The 25,458-nt window shown below is 48.9% G+C and overlaps 1 protein-coding gene across 2 annotated transcripts in view; it reads left to right on the top strand.

The window, feature by feature from the left end:
• The window catches only part of LOC144724094 (E3 ubiquitin-protein ligase SH3RF1-like), a 108,339-nt gene that overhangs the window by 40,624 nt on the left and 42,257 nt on the right, over nt 1-25,458 (top strand). The window contains exon 2 of one of the 2 annotated variants that reach the window (XM_078602967.1): nt 23,557-23,733. In XM_078602967.1, coding sequence (XP_078459093.1) covers nt 23,557-23,733 — 177 coding nt within the window. Of the gene's footprint in view, nt 1-23,553; nt 23,734-25,458 lie in introns of both variants that reach the window. The other variant, XM_078602966.1, reaches the window with a different exon arrangement.

Here is a 25,458-nt window from a genome sequence, read left to right as displayed (position 1 = left end):
GAATTCGTATTTATTCGGGGGGGGTGCGACGGGTTGTTTTCTCATCTTGCTGTTGCGTTCTTGTTCTGGTTCCTGTTATTGTTCAAAAATAGTGAGGCACACGCGCGGTCAGGGGGTGAAGGCACCTTTATTGTCAAATTTTTGTATGTTGGCAGCCGGGACGGCTGCATGCTATGCGGGGGGGAGTGATGTAGGGGTGTTAGAGAGAGAGCCCGTTATGCATGGCAGCCTATGGTAAACAAACACAGTAGGCGGGGCTACATGAGTGCACGAGCAGGTGCCCTCTGCGACGTCCGCGCCAGACACCCTGGGGGGTCGATTCGGTCGTTATGATCCCCCGGGGCCCCACCCCTCAGGGAGGGGTTGGGTATAAAAGGGGAATGTATCGAAGGGCTCGGGAGTGATGTTTAGCTAAAGGAGAGAAGACGGAAGACGTCTTAGAGAGAGCCCTGGACTCCCCCTGGTACGCCGTCCTTATCAGGACCGCGCAGGCTCGAGCCAGTGGCGTGGTACCAGGGCCAGAGCCAGTGCTGGTCTGGACTCTGGGTACCGGGCCCGACTGACCAGTGTCGGGCCAAGATAGCCTCCCCTAGCCCATTAGTGGAGGACTCAGAGGCAGGCTAGGGTTAGCTAGAGAGGTGTGTCCTCAGATAGACGGGTGAGGGGGCCGATACCCCCTCAAATGTGTATGTCACAACGTTGGTGTTAAATAAACAAGTGTGCCTCCAACTCCGGTGTGAACGAGTCGTGAGCGTTACTACACATGCATGGAAAAACAAGAATCGAATTTGTCACCATGTATTTAAAAAAAACTAGTAACACCACGCACAGATTTTGCGCTGGTTGTGGGCGGTAAATGTGATGGTCAGATATATCAGTTGCTTGTTCGCGTGACCGCTGGCGGAAGGGCCTCCAGGAGATGGAGCTCTAGAGGGTGTTTGGCCTACTCATCCATTCCGGCCATATATTTTTGGAAGATACGGGGAGTTTTCGGTAAAGTCACGTAGGTAAAATATCAAATAAATGAAAACAACTAAATTATTATTTTTTACCTACGTGACTTTACAGAAAAAACCAAAGAGTTTGAATCCTTGCAGTCACGAAAGCTTCAAATCTAGAATACGGGGAGTTGCCCACACTTCACCCCACCGCACGCAACCTGCCGATCGATTGACTCTGGTGGTACCCGGAGTTACACCGCTGGGTGGACATTGGCGTTGGGGGGAGTGGGGATTGAAGAAACGTCCCCAATTGTTTCAACGGCCACGCCGGGAGGCCGAATCGGAACCGGTGAACTCTGGATCGCAAGCTCAGTGTTGCGAACCATTTGCAACCACATTTTAGTCACGATGCAAGCCTGGTCGACAAACCCGTACGTTATTTTTACGTTGAAAAGCAAGAGTCTTGATAACGTCACCGGTCGTGTAAGTTTGTGCTACTTTTATTGAAAAAAAAAACCTCATTTCGCGGATCGTTACGTCGTTGGGATTATATCCAAAACATATTTCTAAGAGTGATTTGACGCACGCGAGACTGCACTCCATTGATAAAAAGCATACTTCTCTACGTCCGTGTGCTGCCTGGGCCTTTTTTTCATTTCCTTTTGGCTCTGAGTGAATAGAACAATTAGCGTTATAGGAATTCACATTGGGTTTTTGGCCAGAGCTTTAATGCTTGTAAAAGCATGAATAGGACTGGTGTCTGTTAATTTTACTGCTTCGGGGGGAAGTGCATTTCTGTGTGTGGGTGTGTGTATAGTTGTGTCTGAGTTTCTGAATGTATGTCAGTGTGTGTGTCGTGGGGAGCGGTAGTGTAATGGTTAGCGCGCTGCGCTATGAACCTGGCGACCCGGGTTCGATTCCCGCTCACGGCCAACACCAGTGACGATTATATGAATCGGTACTGGGCCTCCCCTAGGTAGACTCAGCCTCAAATTAGTACCTGGTGCGGTGTGTAAACATTGCCACTGGGGAGACAAAGGCGACCAGGCATAGTACTGGCCACACCAGCTCTGTTGTGCACAGTGCCAGGCTTCATAGGTGCCCTCTCACTGCGCTTACCCCGACAGTCTGTGTTGCCTACATGGGAGATCTTTTTCTTTGTGTGTAGTTGCATTATTGGATGTGTGTCTGCGTGTGTGCGCGTGCTCGCCTGTACGCGTACGTGTGTGTTTTAAAGAGCAGTTATTGTTATCCTTTCTCGCTTGTGGCATAATGGAACGCAGTTTCACTGTGGCATTGAAAGTCTTTTTTCTTCCTTCTCCCCCCCCCAATGACCCAAAAGTGCTGCCAAGTTTTGCCTAAATGTGGGAAACTAGGACGACGCGAGGAAGGAAGGAAGGTGGGGGGTGGGTGGGGGGAAGAGTGGAACAGGAGAATTTGTTTAAAAAGAATTCATGCCGGATAGCGATTGACGTTCGCGCTTGGATTTGAACCCTCGACTCGGTTCGTGGCACAAAGTAAAAAAAATCTGTGTTTAAGCGCACGTAATCACGTGTTTGTCTTGCGCAGTCCGAGAGGTTTTTCTACACGGCCGTTGCGTGCGAGGGGAACGTTAGCGAGCGGCGGTAACGTTTCTTGCTGCCGTTTTTCGGCGTGGGTTGTGTGGCCCGTGGGCTGTGTGGCCCGTGGGTTGTGTGGATGGTGGGACGTGTGGATGGTGGGACGTGTGGCCCGTGGGCTGTGTGGGATGTGTGGACCGTGGGATGTGTGGACGGTGGGACGTGTGGACGGTGGGACGTGTGGACGGTGGGACGTGTGGGCGGTGGGACGTGTGGGACGTGTGGACGGTGTAGACTGGACCGTGGAATGTGTGGATCGTGGGCCCTGTGGACTGTGGGCTGCATGGACCCCAGCTTGAGAGAGATACTGCTTAATGACTTTGGAGGATTTTAAACGTTTTCGTTTCCGATTAGTTTCTCTGGGAACTTTCACGTGGAATGAATCTTGTGTGGGGTGATTGGTGGGGCGGAACGCCGTGCGTGCGGAGAGCGCACGCAGCACACTGCGCCGCCACATACCGAGAACCCGGCCAACAAAATGTGTTTCAGTTTGTTTTAATTTATTTTTAAATCTATGCAAGATTTGTTTAGCGTTATGTAGCCTAATTGGAAACCGATTTGTTGCTTTTGCCAATAATATGCCTGGATTAATGCAAGGCTGTGCAATTATTGTCAACAAAGTACATGACTTCGGATTCAACTGAATTTACAATTGATTAACTGTTCAAGTTACTCGTGTGAAACAAACTTTAAGCATTTTTTATTAAGTGCTTAAAACCGTTTTGAATTTCAATTACTCTTTTGTGTTTCTGTTGGATTTGGTAATAAGCACAGCACATATGACTCTACTCATTTTTATGCTTTCCAGAATCTTATGCCTGGGATGTTGTTCGTTAAAAGTCTTGTGAATTAATGCTGCTTTCAAATATTATGATCGTCTCGTGATGCCGTGAGGTGCAACTTAATAAGCACAACGCGTGGACAAATTTAAATCGTAAAACAAAATCGGACCGAGGGTTAAGCTCGAAGTTGGGCAGAGCGAGCAGTGGCACAACGCTCGATGCCCTCCCACCACTGACCTCCGGAACGCCGCACGGACGGTGAATCGTACTGCAGATTCGTGTGAAACAATCTAGACGACAACACCTCTACTGCTGGATGAAGGCCTCTACAACCCCCCCCCCTCACTATTGCTGCAATTGATAATTCTTCGATAAAAATGTCGTTACAGGAAAATCTTACTTTGTTCCTGCCCCACAGTACAAATGCTAAATGGCCTTTAATGCCACCTGAATGGCAAGGTTTTTGAACATTTGAAGTTTTGACGCAAATTTACAGCTTGTAGTTTGCACCGTCAATGCAAAAGAACTTTTATTAACCTGCGGTGATGTGGAGGATGAAAATAGTGGGATCCTGTTATCCGTGAATTTATTTCTCTTTTGATGCGTGAAATGAAAGTGCAGGCAATTGTGGACAATAGGAAGAAACACATTTCACGGATAATAGGAGTCGCTGGTACTGCATTAGGGTCGTGATTTAGAGAAGTTCGTCTGTATCTTATGTAGAATTTGAAGCAATCTAAAAATGTAGGGAGTACATCTATTGCACCTGCTGAATGCCAAAATTTAGAATTGCAGGTGAAAGTGATGATACAATTTCAGATTGGTTTGCACACGCGTAGACACCATCTGCCTCCTCTGCTATTGACAAATACAACATTTGCAACGGTATGTAGAGCTGCAAAGTGCAGTTTTAGAAATGGTGTTTGTCTACATTCACCTAAATATCAAATTCTGCAGTGAGTGTATTTCCACCATTCGTCAATTGTTTAGAGGCTCCCACACAGAACGCTTACGGGGCCCAACGGAGGTGTCACGGCGTATGTTTCTTTCCGTCGTGTTTTTTTGGCAACATCTTGCCCGACATCTACCACAGACCTGTTTTTCACCTGAGGGGGACAGCTGCTTGCGTTGTGGCCGAAACGTCGTGAGAATGATTTAATTATGTTTTATTTTTATTATTTTATTATTTCCATTCTACGTGACTTTACCGAAAGAACCAAGAAGATCTACCCCACCACCGATATTGGGTCACCAAGAGTCAGGACCACGATGGCCATGCGTCGTTTCTCTGCCGTCGGCTCCTGCTCCGCCTGGAGCATGCTGACTCTTTACCTCCCTTTTAATCGCCTTGTCAAAAAACATCTTTTCATTTGACTTTTACTGAGCGGACCTGAGCTGGTCTCCACGCCTCGGGGTCACTGACCTTCGGGCAAGTGAAAATTGCGCTCGTTACGAATGATCATTATTATTATTATATATCGGCCGGGTGATGCGCCTCGGTCAATTCTTTGAAATGCAAAACCTAAGCGGCAAATATTGGCCCCCAATGCATTACGCAGCTTAACGCTGAGCTGGGTGACATTATGGTGAACGCGTGGGGGTTGTTCTCGTCGTGCCCAATTGTAAGCTGCTATTTCAGCTACAAGGTTGTATCACCCCTTAAACCCTCGGATAACCCTCCAGGAGTTAATTGCACTGCGATCATGGACACTGATGCAATCGGCGTGATCTTCTCGCTGCTCGTATCGCCTCGGCCCTCTTTCACGCGCTGGACCGTTTGAGGGCCTCATTACGCCACTTTGTTGCTAATGCCACCGCAATGACATTTACTGGGGTTTTTCTTTACTTGTTACCTCTCTCTAATAAAGTAATTTTTATATATTTTTTGTTAAAGTGTGCTATTGTTGAAACATTGAAGATATGCACGGAGCAGGGGGATGAGTTTCAGATTCGAACATTTTAGATTTTCAAGGAAAAATTTGGATGGCTTTCAGATATTCGGATCCGTTTACACTTTGGAATAATTGAATGTGACATTTGTGCCGACAGTCACCACGTCTGCCGATGCCACGGGACGCCACTTTTTGGTGGTAAATCCAGGGAATTGACATGATTTATATGATCTCTCGGATCAATCAAGTTTTGAACGTATTTCAGATTAATCTGAGTACAGTAGAGGCTGCTTTGTTTAGCAAATAGATGTCCGTATTGGACATGTGATTTGCGTCTTACGGAGCAATCGTGTGAAAATGCTGTGCCACCACTCACTCATAATTTTGCACGAAATTGCATGTTTGACAATCATGCAGTTGCTAGCGAATTATATGAAGGTAAAAGCACATCATTCTTATTTATTTTGTTGTGAATGCAAATTGTGGTGTACTTGGAGTTAACGGGCAATATGGAAATACTATTAACCAATTTAATTAAAGTCACGTACAGTAACCAGGATACACTTCTTATACAGTATTTTAAAATGTGCGTGAACTGCCCAACTAAGATTAATAGTCTCATTAGCGTGCTCCGGGCAAGCGGTGTACGCTCGCATGCGTCACCGGAGAAAGTACAGGGCTACGCTATCAAATTGTATTTAATAAAAAAAAATGATGCAGCGTGATAAATGACATGCCTGGCAAGCGCGCACGTCAAAGTACAATTTTCCCATGGGAAAGACGAATACAAAGACGGTCATTGTTTCGAGCCAAATGGGTTCTCATCAGGGGCATGCCTTCATGTGGCCACACACGATCCCACTGTGAGAACCTACGGCAGTAAATAACGGCCCGATTTCGTTTCGTTCTCTACCCCCCCCCTCCCGACACCCTCCCCCTTCTGTTAATCAGCGGTAAATTAGCCTACGCTCTTGGCACCGTGCAGTGAGCTGTGTAGCGGAGGTGTTGAGTTTATTACCTCTCAACCGTGCCGTGGGTTAAGCGCCGAGGAGAGTGCGGTGTCATTTTGGTGTTCCTTGGAACGTAATTGTTATGCAAGCCGAGAATTGGCTGTATAAGCATCCCAGAATAAACGGTGACAAATGGGTCTGCTCCGACGCCTCGGATAAATTTAGCTCGGACCTTGATCTCCTTGGACTTTGCTCTCGGGCACACGATTACATATTGGATGGTAGTTGTTGCATCCTACATTTGCGCTATGATTCTCGGTGGTGCCATGCCGAATTGTGCCAGATGTAATTTACTCGAAGGGATAACGCCAGCAGAATTTACCGAACGAAGCCAGGCCCATGAATTGGCGTCGCGCAATGCACTGTCGTGCAAATTATTGAAATTAGGTATAGACGATGTCACATGTGTCCACTTTATATATGCTCGAAATTTACTGGAAGTAGTGTTATGTGCGCGCGCGTGCAGAGGCTGAGAATATTTAACGGCCGTTGTCTCGACCAAAACAATACGTTTTGCACAGTTGTTGCGCTCCTCCGTTATTTGAGTTACATTTTGAGTCTGTGGCATTTTTCTTATGTGTGTTGTGTCTGTGTGTGTGTAGTATTTCCAAGCACAATTTTGATGACATGGATGATTAAGTTGTGCCCCAACTCGTTGACAAGAGAGACTGGGGTTGGGAGAACTCTACTTTGTCCCATGTGACAATGCAGCAGTGTATGGTCGTCCTTATTAACGAATGGCAATATCCTTTTGCCATGAAATGGCCTAAGGATAGGATCCAGCAGCTCTGCAGCCCGAGCTTAACAAGAGCCACCCAGTTACTGATGATAAAAAAAACAATTTTGGGTGATCTAGCTTACGTCCTTACATCCTCAAATAAAAAATTGTGCCCGTCTGGTATTAATAGAGAACCCAAAGTTGCATTTGTACAAAAAAATTAAGCAAATGAGATGACCTTATAACTAACTCCTGGTCACACAAAACAAATTAAAGAAGAAAAAAACATCCTCCCAATGTGCATCGGAAGTTTACCTTGCGCATGCCAAGCAATCGTGATCATCCAGCAGGCAGATGCTGCTCTCCACGTCCAATTTCTAACCCCCTCTTTGTCGCCTCGTATTGTGGGCCGAGGAAAGATTCTGCAACGTTTCGATAAAAAAACGCGACTTGAGAATTCTCGGGACTGGGCGAGCAAAAGGCTTTGTATGTCGTGTTCCCAGAGTGGCGTTTTTAGTTCTTTACCTCGGAGTGTAACGCCGTGTGTCTCGAGGTAATGAGCACAACTCCAGCACCACAGTTCATGAGTTCATTGTCCTCCCTTTGCCTCCAATACAAAATCGCCCTGAATGTGCTACGAACTCGTCAGGGATTCGGATCTTGAGCAGCGTTTAGCCTGGTTGGTGCTTCGATCGGGGAGTACTGGCTGGGAATACCAGGTGTGTTGTAGGCTTGGACTGAGAGGTGGCTCAGAGGAAATGGTACTCCGACAATGAATCTGTTTGTGCAGAGCTGTGAGTGTTACCTCCCTCTCATATGTTGTGGGTTTTCTCCGGGCACTCTGGTGTCCTCCCCACGGTTAGCGCGGTTGGCTACGTATGGTGTGAAAGAGGTTCAACATACATACTCTGTCACGCTAAACACTAATGCGTGGAATTGGCCAAACACACCAATGTAGGACTCTATTTAAATGAACGACGATGTAAGTCTATCTTGGATATTGTTTCTACTCGGGTTTAAATCCAGCTGGTTCTGTGTATCTGGGTCGGTGACCTGTACAATATTTTGGCACCCGGCACACCGCATCCATAGCTGGTGGCTACTAATCACGTGCCGCCTCCGGTCTGCCAGCAACTTTGAAAAAAATTTTTTATCGAGAAACGAATCCGGGATTATTACTGCGCTGAAACGCTCGCTTGCAGCTGTCGCAGATCGCTGTGCACGCTTCGAGTGAGCCCAGCCAGTCTGCGCAGCTCGTAGGAGCTAAATGGCTCAGCCCACGGAGATGTGCGAGATTCCCCAAAGCAAAAAAAAAACAGAGCCTTCTTGTTGTGCGCAGCTTAATGAAACTGCAGCATTTTAATCCGGTTTTTAATGCTCGGGTAAATTAATAAAAGTGTAATTTAATACAAAACAGTTTTTGCGTGGGAAACTTTTACTCCGCAGGGTCCAGAGAGTGAAGGAAAATGTTGGGTTCATGCCGTGTTGGTTGCGTTTGAACCATCTGGTTGGTCCCCCCCCTCCCCCCTCATCGCCTCCCCCTCTTTCTCGTCCATCCCCCCTTCTCCCCTTGTAGTAAGTTATCGTCTCTGCTAGAGAGAGGCTCTGCCACGTGGGTGGGGCAGTGTGCTCAAATCCTCCACCCCCTCCTTCACCAAGCCCGGCCACACCGATCTCGGCGATTTTGTCATCAGACTTTTTGCCCCCCCTCCCCTTCTCGTTCTGTGATCGGTGCTCTGTACCAGGCTCGCCGTTGAGTTGAACTACAAAAAAATGCCATCCGGTCGGGTTAATGCCGTGCGTTGGCTCTGTTGTTACTGCACTTTGGGTGCGGGGACTGTGGGAGCGTCTTGACCTGCAGCTGGAAGGGTGACTCGGGGTGACTGCCACACGGGGACCATAGTTAAACCTCCTTTTCACAAATTGGCTGGTTAGTTTGATTATGTCTGTAAGGCTGGGCACGCCTGTTAACATTAATCTTCTCAGAGCCGCACGGTTATTTATATATTTTTTGGTTTTTTTTAATTGGTGGTTCATTTGTCGCTTAAAGTAACATAATAGTCTTGAGAGGGGAGAGAAGGGGAAAAAAAGTCAACACATCTGGCATCGATAAGTTGCCTCTTAAGGTGGATTTTAAACAGCCGTTTCTGCTTTTCATTGCTACTTAATATAGCGTGTCAATTCGTTCCGAGGTTTTGGAAAAATAATATATTTAATAGATTTTATACATCGCTTTGTATTATTTTAAAAGTTCACAGTTGTATTTAGACTCGGGCTTCGGTACCACTGCACACGTCGAACTCCGTTCGCTTATGACGTCACGGGGGTCTTTAATATCAACTTTACAGTATATTGCTCACTTTGGTATTTACCCGTAGAATTCTCTTAGGCGGGACCGTGGAAGGCAAATCGCTGACGCCGTGAAAGCGCGGCTCAGCGGCGGCGAGCGCTCCGAGCCAGCGCTGACAACGGAAACTCAACAACCCTCTGCTAAAGAGGGTAGAGATTAAACAAAAGGTGACATTTCGGGCAATAATTGCCCTTCTCGATGATGTGAATGGCCCTTTCTCTCTGCTATCACCGAGGGCGCACTGCACGAGAAACATCTCCTATCGGTTACCGTTTCCTCCTTAGGGCAGTCTAGCTGGAAAAAAAAGAAGTGTTGAGATTTTATTATTTGTGCGCCACTTTGAGGCTTTTCTCATCGAGATTTTACAGCCCTGAGCCAGTGGGTGGCAATTGCCCATTCCCGTGGCAGGGGCAAGTTTCTGCTTAGGATTGGGTACACGTGTTACTGACCCTGGTGGGATTGTGTGCTGGTTCAACGGCCAACCAGGATTCGAGGCTCAAACCTTCCGATTGCGAGCCAATCCTCTTCGTTAGTGTGTGCTTGTGCACCGCTGCTAAGGCAGGGTCGCGCGCTCTGTTCGACCCATCTCTAGGCTACCCCCTGCAGCCGTTGCAACCAGTGATGACCCCGAGGTCCGAGAGGACTTTCCACAGCGGGGGTCGGGAGAGCGTACGGGGCGGAGGTGCGAAAGGGTGGCCAAGGGAGCGTCGCGTGAATGAGAGGAGGCGCCTCTGAGTGCGCGCGATAATGAAATCTGGAGGTGACCTTGTTGACGGCTGATGGCTTCCAAACGCGGCGGGACACGAGAGAGAACACTGTCGGTGGGGGGGTGGTGGCGTTAACGATCGCTGCAGTTTAATTGCACGGAGGCCGCTGAAGTGAGCGGGGTGCAACGCCACGCTGCGTGTCACTCGAGAGTGGAGACGTTGCACTTAATTCTCGCCAGGCTCTCTCGCTTAGCCCTGCCTTGTTTGCGCACCGGGCCTAGCGTGGTACTGAAAGCCTTGCGGGGCGCGGCCCAACCGCGGCGCTGCCTGTTGCAGATTGTCCGTGGTTCAAATCCAGCAGACCGCCCTGGCTATTACTGTGGGCGTGCTCACCAATACAGATACGCGCCGCCCGCTTCGCAGTGGACGCTAATGATCCCCTGACGGCGTTCGGAATGAGCGGGCCGTTTGTCTGCCGAACACAGTGGTCCAAAATTCGCGCCGTTTAAATGAAATGGCCGCACGTTGCTGAAATTGGGATTGCTCAAAGCAGCATCGCTCTCTGCCGGCAGACTACGCCCGTCCGTGAAACACAGCGCCTTCGTTATCGCCCTGCGCAGTAAGAATGACACGAAAACCGCACGTAGTGAATTGTTATTAATTATGATTGAGCTGTGCACGTTGATTTTTGAGGAAAATGGTTCATGGCAAAAACTATCCTGCGCATTGTGTTGATTTTTATTTGAAACGGCGTAGACTCTTAACCCCTGTTAATCTATCGTACAATATTTATTAGGTGCTGCCGAAGTGGACTCTTGGTAATTATTTCATTTATATGAATGCGTTCGTGCACGTGCATTTAAATATTTATTTGCGGCCTTGTGGGGAAGAGAGGAAAAAAAGCAATGCAGGGTAATTCAATTTAAAGTATTGCTTCACAGCTGCTGCGCCTCGGTGCACTTTACGGATTTCACAACGTCCGTGAAAATGTCTCCGCGAAAGATAACGGCGGCTGAGAGCAATACCCCGCTGACTGCCGCGAATTCCCCGGGGAGGCGAGCACTGCAGGAGGCCACGGCGGAGATTCTGGCGGAGCGAAAGCGACGGAGAGGAGAATCTTTATGCCAAAGGCACTTGGAAACGCCTCGACCCTTGCCCCACGGAGAGACGTGGCCCAGATGATGGTCTGAATGAAAATGTCCCTCAAGCTGTACACCATCACAAACGAGTGTTCCTTAGGGGGAAGGATTATTTGGCCATTTCAATTGCGGGTTTTTGTGTGTGTGTGCGCGTGGCCAGGAATCGAACTCGGGTAACCAGGTTCATAGTGTAGAACACTATGAACTCTCTCTCCTAAGTTCGATTTCTGGCCATTGCGTTCATAGGTATTGGCTAACAGCACTTTCCCCAACAGCCTGTGTAGGCTACAAGGAGGATCTTTGTGTGCAGCAATGCGTGGGGAGCGGTGGCGTTGTGTTTAGCATTGCTGCGCTACGATCCTGGCGTCCCAAGTTCAGTTTCTGGCCAAGGCTGACATCAGTGGCGAATATCTGAGCTGGTTCTGGGCTTCCTCTCGGTCGACTCGGCCTGGCCTGGAGTGTAAACATCAGCCACGTCATCTTCTCGTGTGCCGTACTGGCCTCAATAGGTGCTCGCGAACAAAATTTTCCCCAGCAGTCTGTCGGCTTGCCAAATAATTCTCAAATTATACCCCTCGCTATATATGCTTCAATAACACGGCACCTATGTCCTTGCAAAAATAGTCAGGTACGAGCTATTATCGGGTTACGTAGTTCTAATTGACCAATCAGGCCAGTTCTACTTCATTACATTCCTCAGTGGCACCATTAATCATTGTCACCTGTGGGCACACACTGTTTACGATTGGAAAATCAGCAGATAACTTTTTTTCCCTAATGTGCTTTTCAAGTTTTTCAAATGATTAATTGACCCCTGCTTCCTTGTCATTGCTTTCAATCATTTTTAATATATACAGCACATAATTCTGCCGTGAGGTAATGGTTAGCCCACGTAAACTTCCAATCCAGAGTTTGTGATGCAATCTCCCGGAGCCGTGCTAGATGATCAAATCCTGCGTGGTCCGCTTTACCACTTGCACGGGCAATACGTTGACCATGCTCGTCAAAGTCAACATTATTTACCTCCTCAATTGAGCGCGTGGCGACGGCGATGCAATATTCCACATTTCTCTTTGTGGGGGCAAACGTCCATCCGTAGCGCAACCCACTGTTGACTTGCCCGACAAACCCTGGAGGGATGACGTGCCGAGTCGGGTTCCCCTAAAGAGAACATTAACTTTCACCGCCTTCTGCTTGCGAGCCGCTCGCTCTGCCTCTGAGCGGCCGGGCTTTATTTTTATTTACTTATAAAAAAAAATTGTCTCCAGTGCCGTTGCCGCTTTGTTGGCCCAGACGCCATTGACAGGGAGCTTTTGTGGTGGCTCCAGCGGGCTTCGCTGGAATCCAAGCGACCGACCGATACTACATTGGCAGTAAAGTTGTTGTTGAGGCCGCTTTGAACGATACAGACTTGACAGCGCACGGTTGCGTAGGTCTCCACCTGTACCCCCCCCCACCCTGCCTAGGCTAAGGCAGAGATTTTTGAGCCAGCCTTGACCGCCACTTTGTTCTCTTGCTCTCTCATATTTGCACTCGAAAGTGAAACTGTGTCTAGATAAATTATTTCCTCATGCAGATGTCAGGGAAGGGGGTCAGGGTTCCGTGGTTTTTTGTCTGTGTCAAGCTGTTACGTCGTTGAGACCCGGGAAGTTTCTCACCGGTGGTTGCCCCGTGGATGCATCTGGCGACCTTCAGACATGTCTGAGCCTGTTGGATGTCGTATCCGAGACATCGTGTGTGCGCATGTGTGTGTGTTCTGACAGCGAGGCTCCTACCGCAAGGAAACAACATCGTTGGAACTTAAAACACTCTGTAGCTAAATTCTTAGGTAAATTCACATATCGCCTAGTAAAGTTTTTAAAACCCATCTCGTTTGGACAGTAAATAAGAATTTTCACTCGCTGTGCAATGCACGAATCATGAAGCATGAGAATGCGTTTTTTAACCAGTGCGTTTATTGATTGTTACGTACGTGTTGTGTTGTAGTTACATTATAACGTTAGATAATATATATCTAGCTCTATTTTTCACTGGACGTTGCGTCGTTACAATAAAATGGAAGTTAATTATTTTATGTTCATGCTGCTGCTGCTGTTGAAGCTTGTCTTTCCACTTCCACCTTCGTGTCGTTCCACCGACTTGCGCTCAAGGTTCCTCTGACCCTGTTTGTCTAGAGGCTCGCTGGGGGATGTTTTGTGGAGAAGGGATCGGTGTGGGGCGACCGAGCGGAAGACCGAGAGAAAGGATCGTTTTTTCCCGATGTGATTTCAGGATCCTGTTGTACGGCACCTTGTCAGGCATTTCGCTCCAAGTTCCTGAAGATGCTAAAACCGCAAAAAAAACTACGTTGCTGGTAGCGGCAGCGGCGGTGCCAGTTGTAGTTGTAGTAGAAACGGAAGTGGTGGTGGATTGGTGCATCTCGTGGTGGCCGTGACTTCGTTACCAATATTTGTAGAGCTGTTTGCGTCTGGGCAAGCCTGACGACCCGTACCTCCGGTTCGAGGGGTTTTTGTGGCCGACGTGACAAGCTGGACACCGTTTTCCTCCGCGAGCAAATTGGGCTGTGGCCATTGCAGACCACTGCAACGCCGCCCCCCTTGCCTGCGGCATCCCGAAGTTCTAATAAACGAGATTTGGCCCTTGCTGGGCAATCCAGAGAATCGCCACACCCCCCACCCCCGTCAGCAGTTTGACAAACTGTAATGCGGCAGCCGATTGGGAAAAATGACTGAACATCGTTATTCTTATTATTACCCTCTCCAAGTGTGTAATCCGGCACAATATAGTAACGCGACATATATAGGAAAGATATAGATTTTTTTTTTTTAGCAGTTGCACCGGGGGATTGTTTGTCACGTTGATATTTATTGACGCCGGGGAGATCGGTATTGGAGAAAGAGGACCCATTTTCTGCTGAGTGCTAAACGTAGACGATCGATGCGAAGGTCTCCATCTCTCCGCTCCGGTTTTGCGACACGGACAAACGATGGCGACGCGGCGCCAACCGCACGTCCGGCTGCTGCGATTTAAAGGTGAGCGGAGCCGATGCCGCCGTCGTTATGATGGAGCTCGTTCGTTGGAGAGAATGGCACACGCCAGTAACGCAGCAGGTCCTCCTCCCACGGAGGTGGAGGGGGATGGGCTGTGGAATGGATACTGTGCAGGATAAATTGCAAACGTGAGCACTGACCCAGCCCCTTTGAGATCCAGTATTCGAAATCCAGGTTTCGGCCACGTGGCCTGTGATTAAAACGAGCTCTCAGATGTGTAGAGTTGATGATATTAGCTAAGTCACCCATAGCTGCACAACATTTATTTTACTTATTTTAAGAGTATTACAGCTCTGAGTGATTCGGTGGCGTTTGATTGACACGTGTGGATAAAGAGGCCAGTAATTATCACTAGTTTCAGATTGTAAATGTGACTTTGCTCTCCAACACACCGGTGTGCTGTACTAGTAACGAATTGGCACGTTCTGTTTACGTGACAAACCTTACTAATTGGCTGTGTCGGGTGGTGGCGGTTTAACGACACATATATTTACGCGATCTAACCCAAAAAAAACTGTATTATGGATGATATTGGTCACGAAAGCCTGCGTGTTAAATAGGTGACATCTTTGACCTAAAAAAAAGTTTCTTAAAAGAGAAAAATAACGAGTAAACGTGGATTTAAATCAACGTTGCCATTACATTCCCCCCTCCCCCCCCCCCTTTTTACCTATGAAGTGTTACAATGCGAGTCGCGTGGGGCTTTGCGGTGGGCGCGTGACGCTCGTCTCGATTGTGGGCCACTGCGACCCCAGGAATGCGTGCGAGTCGACGCTAATCCGGCGGAGACAATGTTGCGGTCTGGGCTGGCGCGTGACGGCCGTCCGTGGGCGCGGGCAGACATCCTGCGCGCCCTGGCCCCCGACGAAGCGCCGGGGCTTATTTAGGAAGCCGCCGTCGCCGGCTGTCAGCGGCCGGATTCTCTCATTTCCTCGTCTGCGGCCGTCTTGCCCTTTGTGCGACCACGCTCCTGTGTGTGCGCGTGTGCGCGTGCGTGCGTGGAAGGGTAAGGGTTAGTGAGCTGCACGGCGACCCGAGTTCGACTCCCGCTCACGGTTCACACCAGTAACGATTATCTGAATTGATCCCGGGCCCTCCCCTAAGTCGTCTCAGCTTCAAAAGGAGTACCTGGTGTGGTGTTGACCACACCGCCCGCTCCTGTTGCCATGCCAGCCTTATTAGGTGCTCACTAAAAGCACTTGACCCGACGGCCAGTTTAAAGCTACAGGGGGAACCTTTGACTTTGTTTTGTGCAAGCACGCGTGGTAGCGTGCGCACGTGCATGCGGGCAACGGAACGCGAGCGGAAGTTACCAAGCAGGTATGTCAGTTTATCTGCGGAGCAGAAGCTGACCTGTCTAAAATACTGCAGATCGTTTGAGAAGCCAAGTCGGCGTATGCAATGTCACTTGCATGTAATGTCACCGCACCTCGTCAGCCACGTGAATGATTGGTTTAGAATAAATTACAGCCTCGTTATTTTTCGATTTAAAGCTTTCGTGACTGCAGGGATTCATATTCTTGGTTCTTTCGGTAAAGTTACGTAGAAGGGAAATAATAAAAAGAAAACATACTAATAAAATACTAAAAATAAAACAAATAAAATGTTTTATTTTTATTCTTTTATTATTTCCCTTCTACGTGACTTTAGCCTCATGATTGTGTTGGCCATTGAGTTTTGTTTGAGCATACTTCGCTGCGCTGGTCACTTCAAGTGGGTGAAGGTGAGGCACAAGGCCTGATGCGATCGGGGGTACATTCCTGATGATTTGGTTATCTTCATTGCACGTGCATCATGTAAATGGCATTCAGATTATCCGGCTGGATTGATGCACAGTGGTGGGAGAAACTGACTCGCAATCATAAGGGTATGAATTTGCAACTTGACTGGGGGAAGGGTCGCCTCAGCCCTTCGATTCCATAGGGTAGATAAAATGCTCACCGTTTTGTAGGAATACAAAAAAACGATAATGTAAAAGTCACGTGACAGGACTTGATCCTACCGAAAGGAGCGTGGAATTTCCACCGGCAGCTCAAGGCCGTGAAACGAGAGAGGAGAACTCAACCCCCGCCCTGAGTGATGATTCGCTCTTGGGCGCTGCCCCGTACAGCGGACGTTAAACGTGAAGGACGTCTAGTCCGCTGACTGTCGAATGTCAGAGGTTACCAAGCGTTCCTCTTCCCCAAGGATAGGGCTTCATGCATGTCATGGCTGAACACGGCTTAATGAGGGCACACACGATACCTCGCGTCGATAGTCAATACAATTCCCCCAGCACGGTCAAATTCCCTCTGCGTGGCAAAATTCCTCCCGAAGAGATTCCTTCGCTGGACGTCGCTGCTTTTGCGCAGTCAGCAGTTCACCTTGGCCGTGCGGTGACTATGTCCGGTTCACAAATCTCTTCATAATAATAAGTGTGTTCATCTTAAAATTGAAAGAATAATTTGAATTTATATCACGTGTAGGTGGGTGACGCCTGTGGTTCGAGCGTTGCGCTGCGAACCCAGCAATTCTGGTTCATTTCTCAGTGGCGAGTCGTACGTGAAGCGGACCTGGGAGCCCCCATCTTTGCCCAACCCACGCCGACTAGCGTGGTGAAGTATGGTCAAACGATTCCTAAGACTGGCGGCAAGGGTTGGGGAGGCCTTCATCCAGCAGTGGATGATTGAGGGAGGGCTGTAATAACAAGAACAATGTCAATACTAAATGCATCTCAAGAACCCTGTATATGGCATCGTGTGAATGTAAGCAATATAGATAAGAAAAAAAAGGTTTTAAACGTGCGGCCAAAGAAAAATTCGAGTTGGAAAGATTGAGCAGTTGCGTGTGACCCATCTTTTATAATCCAGCTTATAAACACGGCCATTAATAGACTTGTTCGAAAAAATGGTTCAGTTCATGGGTACTGCATAAATAGAGGGATGTACAACAGGCCTTCGAATAGGTCGTTGCATATTTATCGGTTACTCATTCCTGAAACCTTTTGAGTTGGTGTTATGCATATCGGGCGATGCGGTTGGTTATGCGTACGTGCATCAACGCGCGCACACATCGCTACTTGCCAAAGATAACAGCTAGACGAAATACGTATCCACAAAGATAGCTGCGAGGAACATGATGAGTCAGCATTTGAACAACAACAAAAAGTCTGATCTCTTGCTCAATTGAATATTGAGGGTTAGTGCTCACCCACCTCGCTTTTACACCCTTGAGCCACTGGTGGAAAGTCCACATTCTTCTGGCAAGTCGAGCACCCACGGGGGGACGAGCACTGTTGACTACCCCACAGAGTGGGGGGAGCATTTTCATCACAGAGACGATGGGGCTGTCGATTCCCAACCAGGATTTGACCTTTTAGCGTCATCTGGTCCAACACCATGTGAGACTAGGCTCTAAGGAGAGCTGTCTCGGGTGTGGACCAATCAACTTCAAGGACAGTGCATACAGAGTTATGTTTTTTGTTTGCATTATGACTGCAGGTATTGTGGTCTATGCAAACATGACTCCTTGTAAAAAAAAGGTGTCAGTTTTGTTGTCAGACAGAAGGGTAAAAAAACAATTATCATATTTTTTACTGCCAAATGAGGTTCCAATGGAGGATTTGACCTCCCGCTTGCTCGCTCGCTCGTTCCCGATGCTGAGCCACCAGGCCGGTTTTTAAGCGTTAAAACACACTTACACGTTCCTCTGCAAAATCCTGCGTCTGCTTTTTTCTGTTCTCTGCATGTATCGGGCTGTCGTTTGTCATAGATCACCGCAAGGTCAATGAAGTACGACAAAGCAGTTACTCAGTGAACCGAGGAGCCCTGAATGTATCTCAGCGTTGGAATCATCGGCCCACGAGCTGAAGGACTCCACGTACACTCTAGAGATTCAGCTGATTGATGTCCAATCATGCCCATAACTATTTAATCAGAAACTAAATACTACTGGACGGGTTGACCAGATGGGTTATGAAAATAGTTAATTCATATTTTTGTTAAAAAAATCATAGCGCAGAGGTCCAAAAAAGTCCCGCTGATTTTTTTTCAACCGTGCAATGACATTCCTGGTGCTGCAGTGTCTGGAAGCAATTATGCATTCTATAATGCGGATGTGAAGCTTTCGTGTCATCGGGGATGCACGTGTCTGTTTTGTGTGCTCGATTACCTCCCCTGACATGGAGAATTTATTTAATAAACACGGAGCCCTGATCGTGACGCCCGCCCACCAAGGAGGTTATATTCGGCTGTGTTCCGATGAATCATTGATGATTCCGGAGGTGACCGCTTTCTCCCCGTCTACTGAGCCCTTGATCCACACCGCACAAGCTGTCTCAATTATTCATTCAATTAAACTTGAAAATAAGCCATCTCGGTTGAACGAAATAAGAGGAAAAAAAAGGTTGGTCAAAATCATGTAGGGGCACCGTGTGGCTTGCTTTTTGGTTCTTCTTTGCTCAACGAGTTCGTATCACGTTGACTCTTCTGGGTCGGCTCGTTCGTACGGAATGACTGCGCTTAGCCGGTTCACATGAGTTTAGTTCCTGTCCGTCACAAACCACCCCCGCTCCCCTCCCCTCTCCACCGCCACCACTCCGACAACAACAAAATATATCTTGGTGCATTATCACAATCTATGAAGCGCTTTTTTGTTTCCCACAGATGTCCAGTAGGGAGGGAGGGGTGTTAGAAAGTTACAACAACAAACAATACAAAAAAAAAACGATAGGGGTGCAAAGTATAGGAAAGGGGTTAGCAAACCTCTTAGAAATAAGTAGAATAGTATAAATTGCGTAAGTACACCAATCCTCAAGCCTGGGCATTGACAACACCGAGTCCCCGTCCGCGTCGAGGGTTGCTGGTGGTGCCGCGCGAAGGAGCTGCATCGTCTCTGTCGCCGCGACGCAGTCGCCGTGACGCAGCGTGCCGCGTCGTGAGCCTCTGCTCAAATCTCTGCGGGAGATATCGGCCCGACTGTGAAGCGGCGGTTCCTCCCGAACCGCCAGGGAAAAGTCCTGCTGACATTTATGAGAAGGCGACGAGCAATTCAAAAAAATGTTGCCGGATGGTTGGGGCTTTGCGTTTGTTTTCAGTCGAATACCAATTACATTTGCATGGGATTCGAGCGAATTAAACGTCCGCGCTCATTAAATCGCGAGGATTTTCCTTGCCCTCCGTACTTCCCGAAAAATCCACTGTTTTATCGGAAGGTTATCTAGCTTGGATCTGCGTTTTATGCATGAATTTTGTAGCAAAACCTGTAGTCATAAAAAATGAATTGCTTGACAACAAATTTGCACAACAATTGGAAGCGATTTGTGCATAACACAGACCAGCACTGAAGCTACAAACGGTCTGTTATACAGTCTACGTCGTATTGGCATGGGCATGCCGAGGCTCCTTATGTGGAAGTGAAATGCTCACGAATAGAGGGAGAAAAGTCGGCAGACATATTTTCTTGGCAGGCCAGAAGGGTTCTCTGTTGACTCGCTGGCTGGGTAAACGCATGCCATCCATGTTTGCTCAGCACTGACTTTTCAAATGGGCTTTGCTTGCCAAGCCCAGGACTCCACCAACAGATGTGCGCCTGTAACTCTCCTGAGGCCTGCCTCTGTGTACCCGGGTTGCTCAGCGTCACTTCGGTATGTACGTGCGTTCGCACGTGTGGGCGTGCGGGATGATTCAAGCACTTCATTATCGTGGCCACACCTGGGGTTATAGTCATCGGTTGCGAGCGGCATTGAAACTTGCCCCACAGCCGTCAAACTCTGGTCAGCTTAGACTGCCAAGTGCAATAGCTGGCACCGTGTGGAAGCGAGGAGTTGTTGGGAGGCCACAAGTCGGGCCAAGCGTGGCCACCACACCCATCCGCTTTGTGGGCCGTTTGGGCCAGTAGGTGCTCGCTAACAGGATTTTCTGCCAGCATGCTCCAGGGTGGTGGGGGGGGAGAGGAAACTGTCTTTTTGTTTAAAAACGAACGATCGGCTTTAAAAAAACATCGCGTGTGAAAGTTCTTGCGTGCATGGGGCTGTGCGTTTTGTGCTCGTATCAGTACGGGCACCGATTTTTAATGAGGCGTTTGTCAACTGCAACGTTTTTGCGTTTAGTTTGTTCCTTCCCCCCACCGCCCTCCTCCACTTTAGCACGGTCGGCTACGTACAGCACCAAAGAAGTTCAATGTACAGATACATTGCCACAGCGGTCTGTAAAACGTCTACACGCGGGACCTTTGCCTCTGTGCGAACGTGCACGTGCTCACGCACGCACGCGCCTGCACGTGCACCGACCTCTGCGCTCACGCCCGCCGTGTGCGTGGCACACGGAGTCCGCGCACGTGCGCCTGATATGAAGAAAGCCGGCTTGCTTCGTTCAAGAGGACAAATTCTACTTGGCTCACGTTGACTCAAGGGGGGGGGGGGGGGGGAATCTGCAATTTTGATGGGGAAAAGTAACTCCACGAAGAAGCAACCGCATCTGGGCACCTGGACAAAATCTGTTGTTGTTTCATCGTGAGCTCTAGTGGAATCAAAGTTTTACTCTCGGTGGGTATTAAAAAAAAAGATTTGTATCTTTTGCCCGTTGTTTCCCTCTCCCCGGTTAAGCGTTACATTACCGCGTGGCTGGAAAGCACTTGGGCAGAGTGAGTGTCAGCGGGTAAGGATGGCACTGCTGTTGCTCATAATGTAACACTTAGCTCGAAATGATAGCCCAATCATGTGCACTGATGACCAGATGACTTGTCTGTACTAATTTATAGGCATTTAAGCACAAGCTGCACGTTGGATCAATTTGTTACCTTCATTCATGCGTCGTTGAATTTTGACACAACAGTTACGAATATCGTGGCGTATTAAATATGTTTCTTCTAGGCCGGCAACGCCATATTCACTTTAGTCTTGTTTCCCATTGACATAAGCAGATATAATGAAAACATTTCAAATGGAGGGACGTAATTAATTTTAAATACGAGTTGCTAAAATTACAAAACCGAATTTTCACGCGTAAATAAAACGGAATATCGGCACAACTTATGCAGCATAAACACACTTCTGACGTAAGTAACACGTGCTTATGTAACACTGTTGGAAGGAAAACGTGTGTATCCAGATTCCACTGCATATGCACAACTAGGACACAGAGTGAAATTACTCAATCCCTCCATTAGTCTAGTCACAGGTTTTACAAATGTGTGCAGAGTAGGTCACAATGTAAAACAAATAAATCAGACACGAAACATGATAATAGTAAAAAATGTGTAATTATAATCTTATGCTGGCAGCTCACAGTTGGAAGGTCATGAGTTCAAATCTTGGAAAGGGACTGATTCAGCCCATCATCCTGCTGGGGTTTATAAAATGGGTACCACTTTGTGAAGAAGTCAACAGTTGCTATAGATAGGCTCTCCTCCCAGCATAGGAATGTGGAATATACATCACTGGTTCAGCAAGAAACCACTGACTCTTTGTCTGTACTATTACACTATTAACAAACTCTTTTCTTTTACAAGGTAAGGCCCATTGAGCTATATAGCTCTTTTTCAAAAGTGGACTGGCCACAAATTTTCGCTAAACACAGTGGCTTATCACGTGGGAATTTATAACAGCCAAGTGCCCTTAAATGCACGTTTTTAAATGTGGAGGGGAAAACCGGAGGATCCGGAGAAAAATCCACACGACCATGGAGAGCGAGACACGCAAAGTCCAAATATACAACAGGCGCCAGGCTTGGGATCGAACCAAAGTCCTCGTGCATTCCGGGCGTGGTAGTTACCACCGCCTAGCCACCGTGGCCCCCAGCAGAGTTTGTACACGCTTCGTGTCGGCCAGGGAAGTTGCTTCTCTCTCTCTCGCTCTTTCCACTCGACTCCGCCTGCTTTGGTAGCTGTCGTAGCCGTTCCTGAGATGAAAATCACTACATCGGAGAAAACAAACAACTTCTGAATGGGACCACTTGATGTCTGCGTGGGCGCGGGTGAAACCCAACGCGTTCGTCAGAGGCGGACGCGAATCGTGTCGCCCGCCCTGCAACGGCCGAGTTAAGCAACGGTATTTAGTAACTTAATTGGGTTTCGCGGTTTCGTTCGGCGAGCCCGCAGTCAAACCAAAGCGTTGTCGTTGCGGAGCCCTGCCGGGCTTGTTGAGTGTTGCGAAAGAGAGCGCGGCTCTGATTTAGAGAGTGCGCGCCCGCGACCGGCGCGCGTGGGGATCTCTAAACGCGCCGTCGCATTGAGTCCCGCCCAGCGCCAACTAGCCTTCCACAGCACACTCCCTCATTCACACATTCCTGCGGACACCCACGGTTTTCGATGTTGTTTTTTTTTATATGAAAGGCCGATCCAATGTCCTCTCTGACGTCAGCCCGCATAGCACAATTGTTTGCGCGGGGCGGTTATTGTTTTTGGGAAACCCTCAACGTCAGGGTGGGGTTGGATAATGACGATGATGTACGTGCGAGTTATCGGTGACCTCAACAACGTCAAGTGATACTTCCACACTTAGACGCCGCGCTCTTACGGTCTCGACCGCCACCGTGTTTGCGTGGCCGTTTGAGACGATGGTGAACGTTGTAAAAAAAAACCCGCCGTGGCCGCTCTCCAACCACAACCCGCCTTGTCTCAACCACGCCGGCGGGTTGTTGCGCCAGCGGTCGTAGCGGCTACGCCAGGAGGCTTGGGCAGTCGCTTTAATTAATCTCCGTGCGTGCGTTGAACGGTCGTGAAGAATGAGCAAGCTTGGCAAGGTTTCACGTGTTCATGAGAAATAAGAACAGTGCCGTATTGACGACCACTAACTGGCGGCCTGGGAAGCCCGGTGCCTGCATTTATTGCACGTTTCAGAATCCTCGTAATGCATTCTAAAGCAGCCATCTGGTGTAACAAAAAATTAGTTCTCACATATGTTGCATCCAATTGGGTCACTTAAACTCTGGATCTGCTAGAGGCCGTTACGTTCTAAACACTACCATCTGTACAGCTCCCCCACCCCCCTCGCTTTTCGACGAATCGCTCGATTAATCGCGTGTCGTGGAAAGAACTGGGGGGGGAGGGAGAATGAAAAAAAAATACCTCACTTCTTATTCTTGGTTCTTTCGGTAAAGTCACGTAGAAAGAACCAAGAATATGAATCCCTGCTGTCACGAAAGCTTTAAATCACCTCACTTCTGTTCACACACACACACGTGCCGCTGGACGGGAGGTTATACTTTGTAACTTCAACGTAACCCAGTGTGCAGCGGTTACCTGTAACAGACCCTCCTGTTGTATGTGCGTACGTTGAACTTTTTTCAAAACCGTACGTGGACAACCGTGCTAACCCTCCTCCTCCTCCGTGTGACCCCCTCGCCCGCGTGCCTTCCCGGCGTGCAGCAGTCCCTGCCCGTGGTGCCGTGCGCCCGGGCGCTCTACACCTACGAGGGCAAGGAGCCGGGCGACCTGCCCTTCAGCAAGGGGGACCTGGTGTTCCTTCGGCGGCGCATCGACGACAGCTGGTACCACGGGGAGACGAGCGCCGGCGCTCAGGGTTTCTTCCCCGCCAGCTACGTGCAGGTGGGTGGGGCTCGGGCCGCTGCATTTGCCGTTTGGTGGAGGTTTTTTGCGCGCTGGCGATGCCGTCCGCGACTCTCTCCGAATGCGTTGAATGAAACTCCGATGCCTTGAATCCTCGCAGCGGCGCAGCGGCTTTTGGCACGCCGTCGAACAAGGACGGGTCACCGCGATGCTTTCGGACGCGCTTCTGCGGCCGTCAGGGAACACTTTTCCTTCCGATATTAGGAAAAATCATCATCTAGATTGACAAACACATTTCTTCCTCACCGCTTTTTGTATTTTGGTTTGTTATCCTTGCCCCCCCCGCACCTCTGATTAGCACTGTTGGCAAGAAATAAATTCTACATGCATACATACATGTTGCCACGCGTGTTGGATAGTACCAACAGCAATGGCCTACCTTAACCCGTATCTGAACTCGCCCCACGGCAGGTGCAATCACCTTGTCCGCAATTTCAAGATCCCTTCGAGTGACCTTTTTAATGCACTAACAGGCGCCCTCTCCCACACGGCCTGCTGCGGAGAAATGTGTTATTGCGCAGGAGTCGAACTTATTTCATGGAGAAATACAGGGTGTTTTAAAAAGATGGACCCGATCTCAAAGCAATACACCCTGTATATCACGGCTCGAATGTAGCCACGTTAAATGAAATCCGCGCATTCATCGATGAACGTTCCAAGCTTATCGGCTCACTGCATCTGACGACATATCCTTGTTTAATCAGTGACAGGTGAAGCCTGGATTCTATCCCGGAACCTCGGCAGTTTCAGCTCAGCGCCCTGGGGCCACTGAGCCACCCAGCCGACTCCGAACTTACTAACCTTAGCCCAGACAAAAAGACAAAGACAAAGATCCCCCGTATAGCTTTAACAGACTGTTGGGGCAAGTGCTGTACTTATGAAGGCCGGCACGGCACACGAGGGGGTGGGTTGTCAACACCATGCCCCCGCCGCATTTGTCTCCCCAGTGGCGATGTTTACACACCGCAACCAGGTACTCATTTGAGGCTGAGTCGACCAAGCGGAGGCCCAGGACTGGTTTTAGATAATCATTGCTGGTGATGACCACGAGCGGGAATCGATCTCTGGTTGCCGGGTTCGTAGCGCAGCATGCCAACCGCTACACTCCCACTCCCGTAGTCTCAACCCGGACACACACACACAAAGATCCCCCATATAGCCTCAATAGACTGTCGGGGCAAATGCTGTTAGCGAGCACCTATGAAGGCCAAAACGGTACACGAGGGGGTGGGTGGCCATAACCACGCTCGACCGCCTTTGTCTCCCTAGTGGCGATGTTTACACACCGCACCAGGTACTCATTTGAGGCTGAGTCGACCTAGGGGAGGCCCGGGACCGGTTCAGATAATCGTCACCGATGTTGGCCGTGAGCGGGAATCGAACCCGGGTCGCCGGGATTATAGCGCAGCGCGCTAACCGCTACACTGCCACTCCCGTAGCCGCAACCCGGACACACACACAGTGGGACATGCACGCACCACCAACCCCCACGATGTACCTAGTTAACCCGCGGTATCGGTATCGGCGAACTGGAGGCTTGGGTGTTGGTTGGTTTGCAGCGAGGATCGTGTGCGTTCGCCTTAATGGTGCTGTGACCCTGTTGATTCTGGTTGAGTGGAAAATGGGAAATCATTAATTTGTAACAGAGACGCACGCACTTGTATATAAATTATATATGAGTGGCAGGCAAAGATTTTTTTAGGC

The sequence above is a fragment of the Lampetra planeri genome, chromosome 19, assembly GCF_965212315.1.
Source record: "Lampetra planeri chromosome 19, kcLamPlan1.2.h2, whole genome shotgun sequence".
Taxonomy (NCBI): domain Eukaryota; kingdom Metazoa; phylum Chordata; class Hyperoartia; order Petromyzontiformes; family Petromyzontidae; genus Lampetra; species Lampetra planeri.
This window is presented reverse-complemented; position numbering and strand designations above follow the sequence as displayed.